Source organism: Phytophthora cinnamomi, assembly GCF_018691715.1.
Source record: "Phytophthora cinnamomi strain GKB4 chromosome Unknown Contig50, whole genome shotgun sequence".
NCBI classification, from domain to species: Eukaryota; Oomycota; class Peronosporomycetes; order Peronosporales; family Peronosporaceae; genus Phytophthora; species Phytophthora cinnamomi.
In genome coordinates this window covers 907499-928378 of record NW_027150983.1, presented here as the reverse complement: position 1 = coordinate 928378, position 20880 = coordinate 907499, and the positions used below count along the sequence as shown (strand labels likewise).

General features: G+C 54.7%; 5 protein-coding genes across 5 annotated transcripts; 2 read left to right on the top strand and 3 right to left on the bottom strand.

Annotated features, from left to right (window-relative positions):
- Positions 1 to 84: 84 nt before the first annotated feature.
- On the bottom strand, positions 85 to 1400 carry IUM83_06623 (Transcription initiation factor TFIID subunit 7; the record flags this gene model as incomplete). The annotated part of the gene is made up of 3 exons (XM_067930848.1): positions 85 to 858; positions 963 to 1157; positions 1236 to 1400. The coding sequence occupies 3 exons, from the start codon at positions 1398 to 1400 to the stop codon at positions 85 to 87; spliced, it is 1134 nt and encodes a 377-aa protein (XP_067789820.1).
- Positions 1401 to 4385: 2985 nt separating this feature from the next.
- On the top strand, positions 4386 to 5815 carry IUM83_06622 (uncharacterized protein; the record flags this gene model as incomplete). The annotated part of the gene is made up of 3 exons (XM_067930847.1): positions 4386 to 4601; positions 4694 to 5499; positions 5599 to 5815. The coding sequence occupies 3 exons, from the start codon at positions 4386 to 4388 to the stop codon at positions 5813 to 5815; spliced, it is 1239 nt and encodes a 412-aa protein (XP_067789887.1).
- A 259-nt stretch (positions 5816 to 6074) lies between these two features.
- IUM83_06621 (ATP-binding Cassette (ABC) Superfamily) lies at positions 6075 to 7740 on the bottom strand (the record flags this gene model as incomplete). The annotated part of the gene is made up of 3 exons (XM_067930846.1): positions 6075 to 6722; positions 6838 to 7497; positions 7591 to 7740. 3 exons carry the CDS (start codon positions 7738 to 7740, stop codon positions 6075 to 6077), a joined length of 1458 nt encoding a protein of 485 aa, XP_067789819.1.
- A 1495-nt stretch (positions 7741 to 9235) lies between these two features.
- Positions 9236 to 10495, bottom strand: IUM83_06620 (uncharacterized protein; the record flags this gene model as incomplete). Its single annotated transcript, XM_067930845.1, has 1 exon — positions 9236 to 10495. The coding sequence occupies one exon, from the start codon at positions 10493 to 10495 to the stop codon at positions 9236 to 9238; it is 1260 nt and encodes a 419-aa protein (XP_067789886.1).
- A 7059-nt stretch (positions 10496 to 17554) lies between these two features.
- Positions 17555 to 17848, top strand: IUM83_06619 (uncharacterized protein; the record flags this gene model as incomplete). The annotated part of the gene is made up of 1 exon (XM_067930844.1): positions 17555 to 17848. One exon carries the CDS (start codon positions 17555 to 17557, stop codon positions 17846 to 17848), a length of 294 nt encoding a protein of 97 aa, XP_067789653.1.
- Positions 17849 to 20880: the final 3032 nt, after the last annotated feature.

Below are 20880 nucleotides of genomic sequence, written 5' to 3'. Positions count from 1 at the left end.
CTCCGAAGGTTAGCGTGGCACCGCCAAGCTGCACCGCACGGTGCGAATACATCTACATGCACAGGTTGTGTTCTTGAATGGCATCTATAGTACCCGGGCCAGCGAGCCGGTCGGGTAGTCGGCACGCTCCGCGGCCACCAGCATCGAAGCGGAGACGCTCTCGAGTCCGTTGCTGATTCTCTGGGCGATCGCCCTCGGGACGTGGATATGGGGAGATCTCCGCAGTCGCAGCGACCACCACCTCGAGAACACGATGAGCGGCCTGCCGTCCTTGTCCTGTTGCCTGGACACCATAACGATCACCGTGACGTCCTGGCGCACGCGGGTCTCGGGTTTGTACGGGTACAGCTCGTCCTCGTCGATCACGTCGTTGATGGAGAAGCCGATCTCCTCCACGCCGGGGCCCGGGGGTCGGTACTCCGCGAACGCGGCGTTGTTGGTGTCCATCTGTACCATGTTGGCGACCGTGGTCACGAAGCGGTGCTGCGCCACGGGGCACGTGGTGGACAGCTGCGGCTCGTCGTTCTCTCGGATCGTGACGTCGCCGTCCACCTCCGTCATGCTGATCTCCATGTTGGACACGAAGCCTTCCACGGCGTCGAACACGCGCTTGATGCTGCGCGCCTGGGGCAGCGGCACGATCTCGAACCTCTCGGAGCAGAAGTCCCCGTTCACGGCCGTGTACTTCTTCTGCTCGCTGAAGTCCAGCGTGACGTCCATGAACTTGAGCATCTCCTTCATGAACTCGTAGGCGCAGGACAAGCGCTGCTCCCGCATCTCCAGCAACGCCGCCTCTCTCTTTAAAGGGTCTTTACTTAACCGGGTTGGCGTATCGAAAGGGCCCGTGCTTTTCTCGCGCTTTTTTTTTAAAGTAAAGCAACAACACACAGCCGAAAAGTGAAAAAGAAAGTTAGGCTACTGCAAAAGATGAAGGTTAACACCACTTAAACTGATGAACGTACGAAATGGTGCGCCACGATGGATGACGCGCCGGCGAAAGCTCGACGCTGGGCGTGCAGCACCTCACGCAGCACCTTGTTGGTGTGTTGGCGCCGTCTCAGCGCCTCTCGAGGCCGCAGGACGTCGGCGCGGTCCTCCAGGTACTTCACCTTGGCCTCCAGCTGCTTCTTTTCATCTTCGAGCTGATCCATCTCATGCTGCAGCATTTTTTTTCCATTGCAACACGGTTAGATGACACCTAAACGGTTTGAGAATTGCGGTTGTTGGGCACCTGCCTTGCGCCGGTAGTAGGTGGGGACTTTCTTGCGCTTGGGCTTGCAATTGTCGCGCCTGCGCTCCGCTGTTGCCGCCCCCGATCTCCGCCGCTTGGCACGGGGCGATGCGTCGTCGCTGGAGGACGAGGAAGGGCTCGTGGGGCCGGTACCAGTAGTCGCAGCCATGTCGCTGATACTCCGCTGGTCACCGAGTGTGGGTAATAATACCACTGGATTGAAGTTCCTGCACTATCACCCTATTTTGGCACGCGGGAACCTGTGTTTGTGTGGGATTACGCCCAGGTGACACCGTGTTCTGTCACGGAAGGCGGCCGGGGCATCAACAGTTGCGACTGGAACCACTGGAATTAAATAATAACAGGTGCCGCGTGCGAACTTAACGCGCTTCGATTTATGAAGATAGGGGAAAATAAGCTTAAATCAGCCCGGCAATTACAATGAGGATCATATCATACGAGGGTATTCAGTCTGGAGATGCATTAAGTTCGCTGGCGGGCAACATTTGAAACGCATTTTGGTTTACGGTCTCACCCATCGCTCCTTCTAGTGGGTCGCTCCTGAAAACCCAAATTGCTAGTACCAAATTTAGTGCATAGCTTGGGCGGTTTTGCTCTTGCCAAATCTGCGTTGTCTCCTGAAAACCCAATTGCGTACTTCCCACTCGCGGTCCAAGGACACAATGATCGCTCCCGCATTGCTGCTTCTCTCCATCATTCAGCGCCGCCGCCGGTCTCACCGCCGCCAGTCGTATCGCTCGACGCTAGAGCGTCGCCGTCGACGCGAGCGCGACCGTCGCATTGCTCGTATTGCACTTCAGCCGCCAGCAACTTCGTCTTTCTCCGTGCTGTTTGGCTCTGGTGACGATCCAGCGTTGATCACAGTCACGGAGTTAGACCACCCCGCGTTTCACTACGTGCTACAGCATTTTGAGGTACTCTACAAACGATTTACTCCCTACGGACCGGCTGGCTCAGCAATTGCATCGCTAAGTGGCTCAAGCATGGTCGGCCTCGAAGCTTGGACGCATATCAATGTCTCGCCCTCGTATTGGCATGGACACGGACAAGAGGCTCTGAATTTACTCTCTGCATGATGTTTGGTATAACGACATCCGTCTGCTCCTTGTTCATTCGGTTTGGACGAAGAATTTTAATCCGCGTACTTGCTTCGGATCAGCGTGCTGCTATCAAGATGCCTAGTCTACCCGATGTTTGGCGTTATCAACAAACAATCCACAGAAAGTATCACCAGTTGAACGACGTATTCGGGGTCGCCGATGGTCTCAAACTATATCTACAGCAGAGCGGTGATTGCATCATGCAAAACATGTTCTACAACGGATAGAAGCATGACCACTACGTCGGAAATGTATTTGTCTTTGTCCCCGATGGAACGATTGCAGCGTGCGCGCTAAATGCGCCTGGGTCGCTTCATGATTCTCAGATATCTGAGTGGGGTGGCATATACCACAAGCTTCAGAGCATCTATGAGCAGTGTGGAGCAAGATGTGTTGTAGATTCCGCTTTTTATGCAGGAGACTATCCTTTTTAATTAAATCGAGCCAAGATTATCTTGGAGTGGCAGCGACACCTGCAAATGTCGTCCAGCTGCGCCAATCAACTTCGGCAAGACAAGCGGCTGAATGGGGAATGAGGGCCTTCCAGAGTTCTTTTCCGAGACTGAAGGATCGAATGGAATACGAAGAGCGAGGTGAACGACGACTTATCCTGGACACATGTGCGATGCTTTTTAACCTTCGAGCTAGATTAGTAGGCATTATCCAACTCCGATCTGTTTACATGCCCGACTTGCAAAGAGACGTGAAGACTTACTGTGATAATCTACTTTTTTCTTGCAGGGATTTTGCTGCACCTACCAGGGCAATAGTCAATAACTCGAACAGACGATTGCTTCTCTCTCTTTCGTCGGCACGATCTGCGTCACGTAGACGGCGGTCCTCTTCACGTTGGCGGCGGTCTTCTTCGCGCCACAAACGCTGTTGTTCACGATCAACTTCGCGTTGATGTTGCTCTTGCAGCATCATCGCTCGAGCTATGGTTAATAAGTCATCGTCACCGTCGTGGGTACCTGCACGTTGTACACGAGGAAGCACTAAGGGCGCGCAGTAGGAACGCCTGCTGAAGTCTCAGCTTCGGGATGCACGTCCTCAATCTCGGCGCCTTCATCGTCTACGTTGTCATTGTCAAATAGACCGTTAGCATCATCCTCAATGTCATCATCCTGAGCGATATCCGCACGGTCCGTGATGGCAGCAGCTAGTGCAATAGCTCTCTCAACTTCCTCGGCGATATTAGGGTTGCCTGTGCCCATATTCGTCCTGTATAACTTGGCAAACTTCCTACGAAGACTTTCTGTGGTGCGGCGAACGCCAGGAAAGTTTGCATTGTGCTCCCGCGTAACGGTGTCCCATTCATCTCGCCCAATTGGCTTGTAGTGGTCAATAAGATCGAGAAGATCACGGACTTCAGCTGGCGAGAAGCCAGCACCACGGGTCGCAGTTGGTGCTATGCGGCGACGTCTTCCACGGCGGCCCTCACTTCTTGTCGATGCAGTTGCAGGCGGTGCTGAGTCAGGCGCTTGTTGATCAGATGCTGGTGGAGTGCTAGTAGTAGTAGGGGCTGTTGGTGGCGAGGCATTACCGATCGGAGCTTCTGCGGGCGAAACTTCTGGCGGCGTCACTTGCGATAAAGCGAAATCGAAGCTAGCTGCAGGCGTGGGAACAGGAGTAGACGCTTGAGTCGCTGCAGACGGTGTTTGTTGCGTTACGGGAAGTCATAGCTAGGGGGCGGCGGCGCATCTTCACTAGATGAGTTAGGCAAGACCATGCTGAACCAAGTTCGAGAATGAAAGGCATTTGACATGCGTATCTTTGACGCATGGTACGGGCACCCAATTTGTACGCCCGTGACACGACCCCGTACAAATCGACCCTCCTTGGGCCAAAATGGTACGATCAGCAAGCACGCGACGAACCTTCTACGTCTGGTTTAGTACACGCAAAATGGGTTTTGAGTTTTCAGGAGCGACCCAGTAACCCTTGGTCACTCCCTCTGCCCTTATCCGATGTGGGTGAAGGCGGTCGCCACTACCGAATCACCGCCGCGCAGTTAGCACCACCGCCAGGGAGTCATGGGACCGGACACGCTCGTGCAGCGTCTGCCGTCGTTGCCGCGCCAGACGTACCTGTCGCGCCCGAAAGTGCAAGTTCCGCCGCCGCCGGCCGCCCGCGAGCTGGAGGCGCGGTACCTGGCCGCGAAAGCCGACGAGCCCGCGCCGCGACAAGAAGAGGACATTTTCCTCAGCGGGTTATGCAAACCGCAACGCAAGACAGCTCCATCCGCCACGGTTAGTCCTGTGTTAACCTTGTTTCGCTTTTTTGCTGCGGCAAAGAAAACTTCCACGGATTCACTTAAACCTTGTTGCCACCTTTGTTGCAGCACGAATTGCGTCAACTCCGCGCCGACGCGGCGGCAATGGAGGCCCAGCTGGCGTCACTGTGTGCTAAATGGCAAGAGCACCTGCCCGACCCGTCGGTCAGAGAGTCGGCCTGTGCTGCCGCCAAGGCCAAGTGGGTGTCCACGCAGGCCGAGCTGGTGAACCGCTCGCTCAAGGACCAAGTGTTGCAGCAGCAGCTGTACCTGGCCTCCCTGCAACACTTTATGACGCAATCGCCGTTCCTGGCACCGTCACGGAGTAAGGAGCTGTTCGAGGGGATGCACTCCTTCTCGGCGCTGCCGAACTCTCTAACCTCGAGCCAACGCACCAACCACCTCATGTCCCAGTGTGAGATGGGGGTGCGCCTCGTGCCGGCGCTCATGGGGAGGTTCGCCCGGCAACACCTGCCGAGCGTAACCTTCTCTAACCCCTTCTCGCACACGAGCGTCATGGCCGACGGCAACTTCACCTACGTGTCCAACATCCTGCTCTGCCGCATCCCACACCGGTCCATGGAGGTTGCCGTGGGGGCTGCGTTGCACTACTTCCAGAACCTCTCGACGGAGCTCAATAAACATTTGGGGGTGCGCTGCGACCTCGAGGTGATGCAGGATTTGGGCAACGCCAGAGCCTACACCCAGATGCGATACCGGAACGGACCCAATTTTTCCTCCAGCAGCAACACGACGCTCGCCGCACGCATCGCTCCGGACTCGGCCGTCGTGGTGGCTGACTTCGTGGATGAGGACGCGTGCTACCCGATCGACCGCACGTCCGAGGGCCGCGTGGGGCTGGACTCGTGTCTCTCGTACGTCCTCATTGTTGCAGTGTTGTTGAAGTTGCAGCTGGCTTCGGCGAGGAGACCTGACGCGGATTTGTCTGGTTGCTCGATTATTTTTTTATGCAGGTTGCTCATGACCCCGGAGCGAGACCCGACGACTGGCCAGGAGCACGTCCTCGTGCAGAGGCTCAGTGTGAACAAGTACAACCTGCCGCCAACGTCTCCCAGGCTGCACGACGAGATACGGTCCTCGCTGCCGTGGTTCAACGGAGACCTGTTCATGGAAGTCATTTGTCGCCAATTGGAGCAAAACGGGCAGGGAAAAGCTCTTCCGAGCTGCTGAAAGGAAGCTGAGAGGCACATACACATGTACCTTGGTCGAGTCATTGATCGATCGACATGAATATGCAGGTGTTAGACGAGATAGATGTTTATGGCTGCTAAGCGAAGCCTCGTGTACATTAACGTCGACAGACAATAGGGGGTGAAACAACAAACCACGTCGTTAAATTAGTTGTCTATCTGCTGCCTGGTTGGTCTTGGTCATGGCGCAATACTTGAGTTCCCTTGGATATTTACCGGACTACTACACGTATGTTTCACTAGGACTCGGTGGTTGAAGCTGGTTCGATCTCGGCGTCTTTCACGGGGCTGGTCTTCTGCTTCTTGACGCTCCTATCCTCGTCATCATCCTCCGTTTCTTCGTCTGCCTCCTCGTCTTCCAACATTTTCTTGCCCTCCGTTTCGGACCGGACGCTCTCGCTTCCAGCGACGGAGGAGTGGTCGTCGTTGCTCATATTCATATAGGCGTCGCTGAGCATGGCCATGTGGAAGTCGCCGTTGAAATACGACAGCAACTTGTTGAGCTCGCGGTGAAGCACAGGCGAGTTGGGCGGTAGGTTGTAGCGATGCACGCGGAGTCGGCGCATCAGCACTACCGGCTCCTGTGTCTCCGGATCCTTCACTCGCGCAAGGGTCAGGATGCTGCAGATGTCGATGCGGAGCCCCGACTTTGACGTCGACGGCACCAACGGCACACCATCGCTGCCGACTTGCATTTCTTGGGCCTCTTTTCGAGCGCGATCAGAACCTTCATCGTCGTCCTCGTCTACGAAGTCCGTGACGAGCACGGCCAAGTCGTCGCTCACGAGCCTCCCGGTCCATGCTCGGTTCGTGTGGGCGCCTCGCATTTCACCATCCTGTCTCTCCACGCGCGCGTAATAGGTAGCTGGCCCCATCTCGACCTCATGCTGCACATGAACGTAATAGCGAGTAGGACACACATGAGCACCCTGTTAGTACACCCGACAACACTAGCAGCAACTCCACAGGGGGCACGTTTGAAGACAACAGTACCGTCGGTACCTTGACTTCAAGCAGCACGCCAAGGCGGCGTTCCAGCTCGATCGAGGTATTCTTGAGGTTGTCGACTAAGGTTTGGTAGATCCGCGGGATCGAGGCGCTGCCCGGTACTTTGCAGATGAAGACGTTCGACACGAGCGTGCCGCATATACTCCCCGTTTTGTTCCTGTCGCTGCTCCCTGATGAGCTCAGAGGTGAGGAGATCGTGGTCGCCGCTGTGCTTGTCCGCGAAAACGGCAGAACCGGCGACGTGAGCGGCACGAACTCGCGCGTGAAGCTTTCGACGATCTCGGGCGCCAGCCGCACGCCCAGTTCGAAGCGCGCCTGCAGTTGCTCCTGTCGACTCTCAGTGTCGGAGCCAACGAGGTGCAGGTAGCCGTGCATGCGGTCGAACAGCTCCTGGCAGACCGCCGAGCGAGACCACAGCGGCGCCTCCGTGAGCTTCTGCTGCAGCGCCGAGAAGTAGAGCTGCTGCTGCAGCAGCTCGTCCTTCAGGCGCAGGTTGAGCTGCTCCACCTGGCTCGTCACCGACTTCTGCTTGGCCGCCGTGCAGGCCGCCAGCAGCACGTTCCGCTCGGGCAGCGCCGCCCGCCACTTGGCGCAGAGAGCGGAGAACTGCTCGTCGAGCCGCTGCGCCTCAGCACGCAGCTCCTTCACTTCATGCTGCAACAACAACAACAACAACAACAACAACAACGGCATCAACGCCGTCAGTACTTCAAGCAGCGATGACGGAGAAGAGCGTGCGCCACGCACCGCGGCGGGGATGGCGGGCTTGCGCGTGGGCGTGCCGGCCGCGTTGCGTGCGCCGCGGCCGGTCTTCCTGGAGCCGGTGCTGGCCGTGGCGAGCGCCATGAAGGTGTCTCGCACTGCGGAGGCGTCCGCGCGCCCCTGTCGACTTGTCATCCTTGGCGTGTGAACGCCACGCGCGACTGGGCTGGGAGGCGGATCTGCAGACGCGCTATGTCCACCGTCAGGTCTCACTCGCGCGGACTTGAATTGGGCCAAGCAGCGAAATGGCAGGGCGAGCGAGCAGCGGGTTCCGCCTGCTGGTCGGCTGGCGAGTTAATTCACGCGGACGGCTAGCGGCTGGAAGTGGGCGCCGCCTAGAGCAGCAGCCGAAGCGAGGACGGTGTGTGCTGTACCGGTAGCAAGCAGCAGGCGCGGATGATGATGCGGGAGCCGGACGCCCGCCGTATCAGCAGACCCGAAGCCGACGAAGCGTTTCGTCTCGTCGTCGGTAGCCACTCGATTTCATCATGTAGCACGCGGCGGCGCATGTTCATGTAGAGGTGGCAGGCTCCCTGTTTCCAGAGAAGGGAGCGCCGTCCCCCGATGGGAAGCACGCGGCCACTCTGCGCGCCGCGCGCTTGCATCTTTGATGCGTGGAGGGCTGGAGGACGGTGGAAGATCGGGTACTCAGCAATCGTGGCGCCGTAGCTGCGGTCTCTGCACAAGCTCTCACGCGTGTTTCAGCACGAGAGACGCCTCGCACCCACCGCCATCGCCGCCTGCATAATGCAGGATGGATTACATGTGCAGAATTATAACACCGGCTGGGGCTCGACCAGCGGAGACTTTAGGTGATTCACAGTCTCCGTGACCTTAGTCGATTCCACGCGAGAATCCGGTCCATTCACATGTCGAGCGCCGGCCCTTAGCGTCGACATTACTGGCAGCCATGTTACTCTCCGCTGTAAACATGGGCGCTCATCTGCTGCTTGTGCCGCGGCCTCGACTGGTCTGCGGGAAGGTGCGAGTGTACACTATTCAAGAGGCTTCAACACGCTGCACAGAGCGCAACCGCGCTGCTTACGCGCCGCAGTGCACAGCCCGTGACGGGCAGCTCTCCGTCGCCACCATTTGCCAGCACCCGATCCCTGCGTGCCTGCCTGCAGAAACGACGCGCCAGGGCATCACAAGCAGCGGATTGCGGCGGCTCGCGCGATGGCCAAAGTCATCAGCCCGCCCACAATTGCACGCGCGCAGCGTCGTTGCAAGCGCTGGGCGCGTGATGATTCTTGAGTCTTCACGTGATGATAGGCGCGGACGCTGGGCAAACGCGCTGCTGCGTTGTTGTTGTGGTTGGTTGTTGGCTGCCGGCTGCCATTGTCCCCCAGGTGGGTGGTCAACTGGAAATGTGTTGTCGTCCAGTGTACGCCGCGTGGACACTTTGCTGGCTGCCTCGATCTCTATGCTCGCCTACAACACCTGCATGACCAGTCCATGACGCGCACACACATCACGCGATGTCTGAGCCCGTCCACCGCTCGTGGTGACCGCGGCACAAGATCCGGTTTTGCTGAGAGGCAAGTGTTTGACGCAAAAGTTACTGCATTTCCTACTGTACATGAAGCTCGCAGAGCACTACAGTGCATCTACATATGCCAGAGAAATTTACTCAAGAGCGTGGGCTCTGCTGCTGTTGCTGCTCCTGGATGTAGCCGCACACGGTGGCGGTGATGAGGTCGCCGTTCAGAATGGGCCGGATGATCTCCAGGTCGTCTTTGAGCGCCGGGTCGTCCGGCAGCAAGTTGTAGTGGTAGACCACGACCCACCGCAGCGTCACGGACACCGTCCGTCCCGTCACCGGGTCCTTGCGCGGGGTGATGGTCAGCCCGCAGATGCCGTACTGTGACGGTCCCGTCCTGTTCACCGGGTGCAGCGGGTCCTCAGTAATGGCGTCGATGTGCACCATTCCGTGCGACGGCGTGAGCTCGGAGCACACGACGTTGTTGACGATGGCCGGGATGCCGGCGCCGTTAAACGTCGAGCGACGGTACACGACGGGCGAGTCGGCGCTGTTGAGTCTCGTGCGCTTGGCGTTGACATTGAAGTGGCGCTTCATGGACGTCGGGATGCCGTCGAAGTAGGCCAGCACGGCCGCGTACACGTGCTCGAGCGACGTGCACGGGATCTCCGAGATGAAGACGCTCGAGATGAGCGTGCAGTCCCTGCAGCCGGTGATGTCCATGTGCGAGAGCGGCATGACGGGCTTGCTGGCGGCGTCCTGCTGGGCGGCCGCCACCCTGTCGATGGCCATCTGCGCGAACCTGTGCACGATCGAGGGCAGCGTGGCGAGCGAACGCTCGTTGTGGGCCAGGAGCAGCTGCTCCCGCTCGCGGGCGTCGCGCCCCAGGTGCGTGTCGAAGTGCAGTGCCTCGAACACTTCCTGGCCGCTCGAGTGCAGCGGCGCGCGCAGCACGGCGGCCTGCAGCGTGGCGAAAAGGAGCTGCTGCTGCAGCAGCATCTGCTGCAGCTCGCCGTGGGCCGTCTCGGTCAGCAGCGCGCCGTGCTTCTCGCGTGCGGAGCGCTGCGCCACGGCCAGCGTGCGTGAGTCGGGCAGCTGCGCCGCCCACTTGTTATTGAGCGCACGCAGCTCGTCCTCCATCTCGGCCACCTGTGCCCGCAGCAACCGGATCTCGTGCGTGGCCGTGAGCGGCGCCCCGTTGGGCGCTCGGGGCCGCGGCGGCGCCGGGCTGGCGCCCGTGAGCGCGCAGATGAGGTCTTCGTTGCTGCTGTCCTTGGTGGGGGACAGGCGGCGGCGCTTCTTGGCGCTGGAGCTGCGGGCTGAGGCCTCGGGGCTGCTGGGAGCAGTGGCGTAGGCGCCCATGTCTGTCAGGGGCGGCATCAGGATCACGTTGGTCGGGTGTGCGCGCATGGGGAGGAGTGATCTGAGCGTTAGCTGGAAAATTGCGAACTACCGAGCCAGCTTGATTGTTTTTTTGTTTTTTTTTTGGTTTTGGCGGCTGCAGGTGGGGAGGAGGGGTGAGTTGCTGAGGGAGGGTGGCTGCTGGTGCGTCCCTCGCGGGTCCTTATATAGCGATACGTGGGGATGGCGGCGCAACCGCTCCTCGGCGATTTGAACGGCAGTTTTTGTCAAACGAAAAAAGCACATAGACCGCCAAGGAACTTTTCCTCATTCAGCTCCATTTTATGCCGCTTCAATTTTTGCCGCCTTGCTACTAACGGGTCTTCGAACTTGATGAAGCTTTGCTTCACCGACCTTGATTCCCCGTCATAGATTAGCACGCTGCAGACAGCTAGCCGTTGCATACATATTACATGTACGGTAGTAAAACGTTGAGTGCAGCGATTGATTGTGCGGAGGACAGGAGACCCGCAGTCGCTTTTTGGGGAACCGCGAACTACCGTACATATCAAATCGCTTTCGAACCGATATTCGACGGTCTAGCGACGGTCTTCCTGCGCGGTCCCTTACAGACTGTTTCAGTGGTGTTCTGTGCTTGCTCGTCGACGATGGCCATCCTGTTTCGTATGCCATCCCTACCTGGCAAGATGGGATGGACGCAAGGTTAGCAGACACGCGTTGGTTTCGACTGTTTTTTCGTCTTCTTCTTTACTTGGAAAATATCGGAGCTTTGCACCTTCAATAATGCATGATTTCTTACGCGATACGGTTGTGCAGGCGCGTTTACGAGGTCAGTGGCAGCTTCCCGTAACCCATATAAGAACGTGCTTTTACCGCCAGTGCAATCAGTTGGTGCATCTGCGATGCCTCGAAAAGCCACGTGAGGCTACTGTATCAGCACAGCGCCATTGTATGGCCGAGGCTCAGTAAAAAGTGGGAGCAGTGAAAGCCGGAGCTACAGTCCATCGCCGATGGGATGTTGATGACATGATATCGGGCGGTCGATCAACATGCCGGGCTCGGCCCAAGCGATTGTTTGTTTGTTTGTTTGCTTGTGGAGTGCGTGCTCGGCTGGGGACGAGGAAGGCGGATAGGCGTCGTCACGCAAAGAGAGCGTCAACTACCGTCTGCGTAAGCTTGCACGTTGTGACCGCTAGGACGCTCGTCGAAGTTGCGGCCCCATCGACGCTGCGGTCTCTTGCAGCTACAGGATTGCTACCGCTGCCACGGCACGCTCTGATTGCGGTGGGTGCACGCATTCTGTTGACGGGCAGATTCGAATGCTCAGCACGCACGAGCCCGCCATGCATAACCTTTCTCGGAAATGTGGTTCATTTCGATTATGCGGAAATTGCAAATAATATCGTGAAAGCAAGGTGCACACGACAGTACGTACAACAACGACAACTACGATGTAAAATACCGTGTAGCCAAGCGAATGCCGCGTGAGCTATGCAGCGAACATGCTCCTCTTTCGAGGCGACGCATGAAGACAGCTCTTCTACGGTCGATGTCAGACCATAGTGGTGTTGCTGCCGGTGAGATTTGGTAGACATCACTTTACCCTATCGTCGCACTATTATAGTACCAGCGTTGGACGATACAAGACGCAACCAAATGTCAACCTTGTCCGATCTGAGTCTGATCTGCGATACTAGAACCTGTGTGCTGGGGATATTTTCGTAGTAAACAAGTGGGGTCATAGTCAGCCGGAAACCCCAACGGCGGTGACTTTCTGCAGAAAACTTGGCAAACCAAAAGTTATACGTCACGACTCGCAAGCTCAAGATCGTCACGCTTGGCCCCTTGCCATGCCACAAGAGTTGTTTCGGCCAAAAATTAGTTCATGTTCTGGGGAAGCAGCCGGGGAGCGCTACCGATGCCGGTTTCCGTCCTCACTCATGTTTGCCAGGATTATCAGGTGTAGTGTATCGCTGTCGCGGCCCCCCTTTTCAACTCGGAGCATTTTTTTTTCTTCAGATGTACATGTAGACCACGAGGTGGGTTTACCACTTTTCCAGACGGAGGATATCATTCACGGTTTGAGCATCAAATCCAAATTACACCGCGGATAAAACAGCTTTCATCGCCATGCGAGTCAAATCGTTGCAACTCACGAATCGAATGGAGCACCTGCATCCAACACAAGGTGGCAATGACAGATCTGGCGATTGATCTTTGCCCGTAAACGCGCTGGCTGGTGCTGTGTACATGTTACATGTGTGGGAACGTATTGAAGCAGGCGTTCGTCGAAGGAAGCACTGTGATTACTCCGCGCGAATCTGCAACGCTGTAGCAAGCTCTCTGACGACATGGGCTTGATTGTAAGTGCACATCCCTGTTCAATGTCAACTGCGCGGCCTGCAGCACTGCAGCACTGCAATCGAACCTGAGTTGCGGTTGCGTAGTACTGTAATGCTACTGTAGGCCCTGCGCCGAGGGCAGTTGTTATCCAAGGAAAACGGTGTTGCCGGCTGCAATGCAGCACCTCCTAAAGACGCATCCGTTGATGCCCCAGCCAAATGAGCCGTCCCCCAAATGTGCAATCCTGGCGTGTTTGATGTGCTCGCCACAACCAATGCTCTATGACAGCAGAGCAACATTACATCCCACGCAGTGCCACCGATGCTGTGCAATATAATATGGTAGCTATACTCCCTCCTCAAGAACCCCCGCAGGGCTCTTCGTAGCAAAGTGCTTGTACATTAAGTTAAGGAGTTCACTGCCGTTGTTGTACTGGTAACCCAGCGATACTGAGCCGTACTTGCACACGTGAACTCACGGCGAATACATCGACACAAAATTGAAGGATCGTTTAGGAAAAAGAATCATCTAGCTTAGTTTCGTTGCTGTAGCTCCTGAATATAACTGCACACCGACGCCGTGATGAGGTCGCCGTTCAGAATGGGACGAATGATCTCCAGGTCCTTCCGAAGTGCAGGGTCCTCCGGCAGCAGCTTGTAGCGGTATACGACCATCCACCGCAGAGTCACAGCGACTGTTTTGCCCGTAACGGGCTCTTTCCGAGGCGTCATGGTCAGCCCGCTAATCCCAAACTCCAACGGGGTAGTCGTGGTAACTGGGTGAAGAGGATCGTCGATAACAGCATCCATGTGGATCATACCATGGGAGGATGTGAGCTCAGAACACAGGACGTAGTTTACGGTTGCCGGTAATCCGACCCCGTCAAGACTCAATCTCCAGTAGGCAGCAGGTGCGTCATTGCTGTTCAGCCTTGTGCGTGTTGCATCGACACCAAGGTGGCGCTTCATGATTGACGGGAGAGCGTCGTGATACGCTAGCGCGGCCGCGTACACGTCCTCTAGCGAGTTATGCGGTATCTCCGACATGAAGACGCTGGAAACGAGCGTGTATTCCTTGCAGCCGGTGATGTCGACCTGAGCGAGAGGAAAAATTGATTTGGTGGCGGCACTCTTGTCTTGAAGTGCCAGCACTTTGTCGACACCCATCTGAGTAAACCGACTCATGATTGACGGGACCGTGGCGAGCGCGCGCTCGTTGTGTGACTTGAGCATATCGTTCCGCTCCTCGGGGTCGAGTCCAAGACGAGTATCGAAGTGGAGCGCGTTGTGGATATCCTTCCCGCATGAGTGCAACGGCGCTCGAAAGATGGCTGCTTGGAGTGTAGCGAACATCAACTGTTGTTGAAGAAGCATCTCTTCCAGCTCCATGTGCGCTGCCTCGGTCAGAGCTACCTCACGTTTCTGGCGGGCCGAATGCTGCGCTGTCACCAGAGTGCGCTTGTCGGGCAGTACTTGGGTCCACTTGGTTTCAAGACCCTGAAGTTCTTCCTCCATGGTTGCGACTTGAGCTCTCAGCATCCGAAGTTCGTGTGTAGCATTGAGAGGTGCCTTGCTGGCTGCGCGGGGCCTGCCTCTTGGACGACGGGCACCTTTAAGCGCACAAATAATGTCATCATTGGCTTCTTGACGTCGGCAGCGCTTCTTGGTCATGTTTTCTGGCCCGGGGCAGCTTCGGGGCCTGAAGGATGCGTTCATTCCCGGAAACGGGGTCACCAGGTTGATGGGGCGGAGACTCATGAAGTTTTGCTGTAGGATTCGAAAGTGAGGATCTGAGGTCTGGAAAGTGAAGAACGAGGAAGGCGAATGCTGTGATCGGGGTTGGCACGAGCCAGGAAGTTGCAAATTGTGATGCCTCCGACGACCAGGCTGGCTACGTACACTGTGCACGGCGGCTGTTTTCGTGTTTGGTGTCTATCCTCACGGAGCACCAACAAAATCACATGCTGATGCGATAGGCTCCGGTTGTGCCCGCGGACAGGGCAACAGCCTCCGTGCCGCTTACGGACCACGACAAAAGTTTATTTGTAAGCGCCGCAGCCACATACTGTATTCTACATGTAGCATGCTTTAGTAAGCGCCTTCACGCAGTCTTATATGTGGTATTACAAACAAAAATAATAGATTGTCCTACCATGGCGATGAGGATAGCTTTCAGTGTTGTGCGCTGCGAGGGCTCGCGACTTTTATCGTGCCGCTGAAGAATTCTCTGAGGTGATGCCCATTACCCGTACTTGAGAAATCTTGCAGCCCGCACCATCCGAGTCGTTAATCACTTCGCCCAACCCCTCCACGCATCAAAGACAGAGATTCTCGGTTCGTCGAGTTCTGGACAGCGTAATACGAATGTGTCGGGAATCCATTCCCTGACAAGTTTAAACTGGTGGTCACTGACACCGACTCGGTGCCAGCGTGGAAAGGCTTGCAGCGATATCGACCGACTCCTTGTGCATCGTGCGAAACCCGCAGCCTGATTAAGTGGTGCCGCATGTTGAAGCCAATGTGCACCCTACCCTACATGTATAAGAAGGGGATAGGACTCCACTTGCAGTTATTTATATTTGGGTGACTCACACACTCCATCCTTCCTACAGTGTATGTACAAGTAAACCAGATCTGCTTACATAGCAATACATCCTCAACCCAGCCAGCAGCCAGCTAAAGTTCTGGTTGAACACGCTGAGAGTCGGCAGCCCATGTGTCAGTACGTGTAGGATACCCCGGGTTGGTGTCGCCTGCAGTCTACGCCACCTGTAGTCTGGATGCGCAACTCGAATCTGCGACGCGATATGGTTAGGTGGCTCAACCAAGTTTTTCGTGTGCAATGTTTGTGATTGTGGCGTTCAGTTGCGTCGACAGACCGCAGTAATCCTGGCCGTACGATGTTCATGTGCCTTTGCACAGCGTTGCGTAAATTAAATTCCAATAAAAACATTGAGAAAATTGGAGCCCGCAATTGTAATTAGGGAATTGGCTGCAACGGTTTATTGTATTGAATACAGCAGTTGACTAGGTAATTGTATGTGAGTAAATGAAATCATATCGGTTCATTAACTTATACAGAGTACAATTTAACAGGCGATCCAGCTAAGAGGGGGACTTTTTTGGGGGAAACTACACCTTTTCAACTTCAAAGTGGCAAACTCCAAGTTCAAAACGTCAAAATGTAAGTTCGAAACGACACAAAATAAAAAAGAGCCGACGCCACACTTTATATTGCGTTACCTATTGGCCTACAGGCATGTCCTTCAGCTGTATAACATTGAGCTTGGTGACGGAGAGGCTTGAAGTGGTGAGGATATCGCGCTGAAAAATGGGAAATGAGCTGGAGGGACGCGAAGAAAGCGTTGGTGTTGCTGCTGTCCAGTAGCTTTGGCGCGAGTTCTTGCCGCTAAGAAAAACGTTACTAAATTATACCCCTTCATAATTGATCACACAATATTATCCGTTTTATCTGTGTGTGTCGTTTTGAACTTACATTTTGACGTATTGAACTTTTAATTTGCCACTTTGAAGTTGAAAAGGTGTAAAAAACAAATTAAATGCGGAAATTGTCCTATTTCAATGAAATTTTAGTCGGAACATAACTAGAATTTCTAATGACGAATGAATCAAGCCCGGCTTTCGTAGCTGCACTGGTTGTGCCAGGGCAAGGCATGCAAGCAGCATGCCGATACTAGCGCTGTTTGAAGCATTTGTAGGGATTTGGAGGTATGAGACATTTGATAGTGGTACAGACGGGATGCGTTGGAGGGGGGATTTCTCAGTGGCGCAGAATTCCAAATGGAGGGGGGACGAGAAGACTCTGGTGGCGGAATCTATCCGCTCATTACCTGAGCCACAGAGACCGAGTGCAAGGACCGAAGGCGGTGCTTACTGCGCGCTCTCCCTGCCGAACTGCGCGATGGACAAATTGTTCTCACCCTCCCACGAGCCCACCGCCGTCTTGCCGTCCTTGTGGACACGAAGCTACACATTGTGGAGAGATGGGGCAATGCAGACCACTCTACCTCCTCGTTTTCCGAATTTAGACATGCATCGCATTCACTCCAAGGGCAATCAGGCGGAGGCGCTGTTTTCGAGCGCTCATGCTAAGATGTGAGCTGCGTTCAAGTGAATAAAGACAGCATATTTATAGGTTTGAAATATCGATCTATCTGATGATGCTAGTTTCACGACCTGAAAATAAAGACCGCAATTACTTGGCTCGACGATTTTCCCCATTGTGGGCCCTTTTTTCCTTCTTCTTAACTGGATCGCCTGTTAATGCCAGCATTCAACAATTAGAATTGGCAAATCTCAATCAATTTTTCGCTGTAACGCTGATCTTGTACATACCTTTACTGCGTGTTTCTTTAACGCGATCCTAGTCTTCTACTTTTAAAGTTTCTTCAACGGTAGGTCCTAACCTACGTCTCAACGGAGCCGTTGAGACCCCGGGCGTATAGTTAAGACTGCGTGCTGGCGAGTTTTCGAGTTTTTAGCCAGTCATAGGTCGTACCTGTATTTTGGTACATTAGAGGCGCTCAGACACACCGACTTAAGAAAACACGTAGCACAAATACACGTAGTGACGATACCGATTTTCACTACGTGTTTTTACCTGTAGCTCGCGTTTCAAGCTTAGCGTCATTGAAAAAGACGCAGTCAAAAACCCGTATCCAATCTGCATGATGCAGAATGAACGTCAGCACAAAGGAAACTTCAACTTCGAAAACACTCGCGCGGCAACAATACTTCCAGCTCCATGAAGCGGCTCCGCTCGGCAGACGACGACGAAGAAGTCCTGGTGTTGTGGCTGATCCGCCGTCGAGCTCTACCTTACCGTGGACGGATTCTCGTCCCTGATTTTCATCTGGATGTGCTCGCCATGGACGACGCCGAAGCCAAAGACCAGTTCCGCTTTACGGTGGGGGAGCTTACCCTTCTCGTCCACTATTTGGGGCTTCCAAAGGTCGTCTACACGCGCGAGGGGGTCCGCAGCAACGCCATAGAGGCGCTCGCTATTTTTCTGCGACGCCTGATGTACCCAAAGCGCTGAATCAACATGGCGGGGATGTTTGGCAGAGCATCATCGACGCTGTGCCATATCTTCTACTACGTCGTGGAATTCCTGGACGAGAAACTCACGGACTTCTTGTACTTCGACAAGACTCGAATCATCAACAACATGGAACGCTACTGTGCCGCTATTGCGGATACAGCACCGGGGATGTATCTCCAGGGAATGTGGGGATTCATCGACGGAACCATCCGTCCAATCTGTCGTCCAAGCAAGCGGCAACAGGCGATGTTCAACGGCCACAAGCGAGTGCACGCGTTGAAGTTTCAAACTGGGGTTACCCCCGACGGTCTCATCTCTCATTTGTTCGGGCCAGTGGATGGTCGTCGTCACGACCTGTTCACGCTGAAAGAAAGCAAATTGAAAGCAGTGCTGGAGAACAACCCGGTTTTACACAACAAGTTGATCTACGGAGATCCCGCTTACACATGCTCCAATGCTTTCTGCTGTCCCTACAAAGGATGCAGGATCGACGCTAAAAAAAGAGCTAAACAGGACCATGAGCGCTGTTAGGGTGTCCGTTGAGTGGTCGTATGGGCAGGTGACGAGATACTTCTCTTTAGGGACGCCAACACGTTGCGACGACGCCTACTGCCACGATGTACAAGCTTGGTTTTTTTTTCACCAATTGCCTGACAGTTGCCCACGGTGGAAACACCAACTCGAGATACTTTCGCTTCAAACCTCCAACGTTCGATGAGTATTTCGCTTCTTACCCTAAAACAAACTCAAACTAAATGTTAGCTTCCATTACGTTACCACGTCATCTACCAAATTAAATAAAAAATCAAACGTTAGTCAATCTTGGTGGAAGTTCATGATGCTAGCTGCAAGCCAAACTACACTCAAATAAACGCTTGTTGGGCTCCATTTGCGAGCCGCTGGATTCCAAGTTGATGTTCAGTACCGCAAACTACCCACGACGCAGCGCAAGCTCTGTACGACGACGCTCAGCATCCTCGGACGATTTCTTGGACTTCCGGTCAGCTTCTTGCTGTCGAAACTCCATTTACGCCTTCCAACGAGCTTCTTCTTTCTCTGCCTTGGATTGTTTTAAGCGGAGCTCTTCCCGAAGCAGATCGAACGCATCATCGCGCCGTTTGTGTTGTTCCTCAATGAAACTGACAGCCGCCATGTTCACTTGCGCCGTTGTCACGCCCGCTGGGGGGCAGCCTAACCCGACCTGGCGAATCCAACGAGCCGACTCACGCCGGCTGCAACCGAGTGGAACCCCTCCGTCCAGTGATCCTCCAACCTCCGCGGCAGCTAACCCGACCTAGCTTTGGAGGACGTCGACGTGGTTTCAGCTTCCTCTATAGTTGTCGATGATTCCTGGCTTGACTCATTTGATGCACCGCTCTCTTCATTGTTGTGGGTTTGGTCTCGTTGACAGCGGCGTTTCAGAGCTTGTTCGCGAAGTTTGGCACCGGCGGATTCTAGACGATCCGATTTATCTTGCTCAGCTTTCCTCTTCTTTTGTTCTTGGTCCCAAGATCGCGCATTTCCTCGGTGATGTTTTGCAGTAGTTGTTTGTGCTCCGTGTACTCCTCCGCCACGTCCGACTTCTTTGGTATTCGCAATCCGGGCCTTGAACTCTTTTACAAGTAGGAAGAAATGCTCTTTGACCGTGCGAATACCGAGCTCTATCTTCAAATGCTCGTTCAAGTGGTCGGTGACTTCTTGGTAACTTGCCGTTTTCGACCAATGCTTTGCTGCGTATGGTTGGATGCCCAGTATTTCGCGGAGCAATGCCAAATCAGCAGCAGGTGTAAAGAAGAACTTCTTTGGCTTGCTAACCCGCTTTTCCATTGGAGCTTCATCATCGCTGCTGTCATATCACTGCCGCTCGACTCGTAGGACTTGTCACCATCATCTCCATGCGTGTGGCTTCCGCTGTTCATGACTTCTGTACCACCCTCCCTCAAATTACTCGGATCATCTTGAGCAGCATTGTTAGCGCCAGCCTTGGTGTTCGTGGTGGCAGCATTAGTCTTGTCGTGGTCGCTCAAGCTTGTCTTGCGACGCTTGGGTATGCGATTGTCCAGCCCAGCATTTCCATCGCTACCGATCGTGGCCACTGCGAGCTGCGACGCCACCATATCCGCCAGCGGTAATCTCCTGTCGTGACTGTGCCTTCTTTTGGTTGCTCTTACTAGTGCGGTTGGTGTCTTGTTCTCCTGGCAGGGCACTGATCTTTGACTTCTTGCTGCTTGTGGACTTGGGCTTGCCGCTACGCTTGGGCTTGGCTCCGGCCTTGGCCTTGCGTTTTGTAGTTGCCTTTTTTGTCTTGGCGACAGGTTTCGGCACAGTTTCGACTTCCTTCGCAGACGAGGATCGCGGTCTAGAGGCCGTGGCAGAACTTGGAGGGTGCTTTTCCAAGCCTAGAGCATTTGCACAGCTTGCGGAGCACACTCGCAGCGTCAGTTCGCCCTAGCAGACGGCGTTGGAGCACATGTGGCGCACTGGTTTCGTGCAGGACGAGCACTCATCCGTGCTGAGCTCTTCGGCGTCGCCAACAAAGCAGTCGGGGAAGGTGCACTTGCCCCGCATCGCTGCAGCTTGACCAACGTGATTTTGGATTCCACGATAACGGTAGCTGTGTGCTGAGTTACCGTTCGACGAAAGCCAAAAACGCGTTATGCATGCGAGAAAATGATATGTGGACCACACTATGTGTTTTTACCACCGTTTTTTTTTTTTTTTCAGAAAAACGATGGGTCTGAACGCCTCTATTTCACCAATTGTAGTGTTCTCTAACGCATTAGCATCCTCTGACTTCAGCGTCGAACGGAAGATGCTACAGTAGCGGAGTTCGTAGACTGTCCGGGATTCTAGCTGTACATGTAATTCTTCAAGCACATGCACCGTACCTGCTCCATTTATATGTAGTCTGTATGATTTATCTCTACTAATTAGTGTATTAACTAGGTGGGGGAAATTGAGGCAATGAACAATACGAACGCGAGTTGCTCACATCATGTTTCGAAGCCGGTTTGGCTCAGAAATGGCAC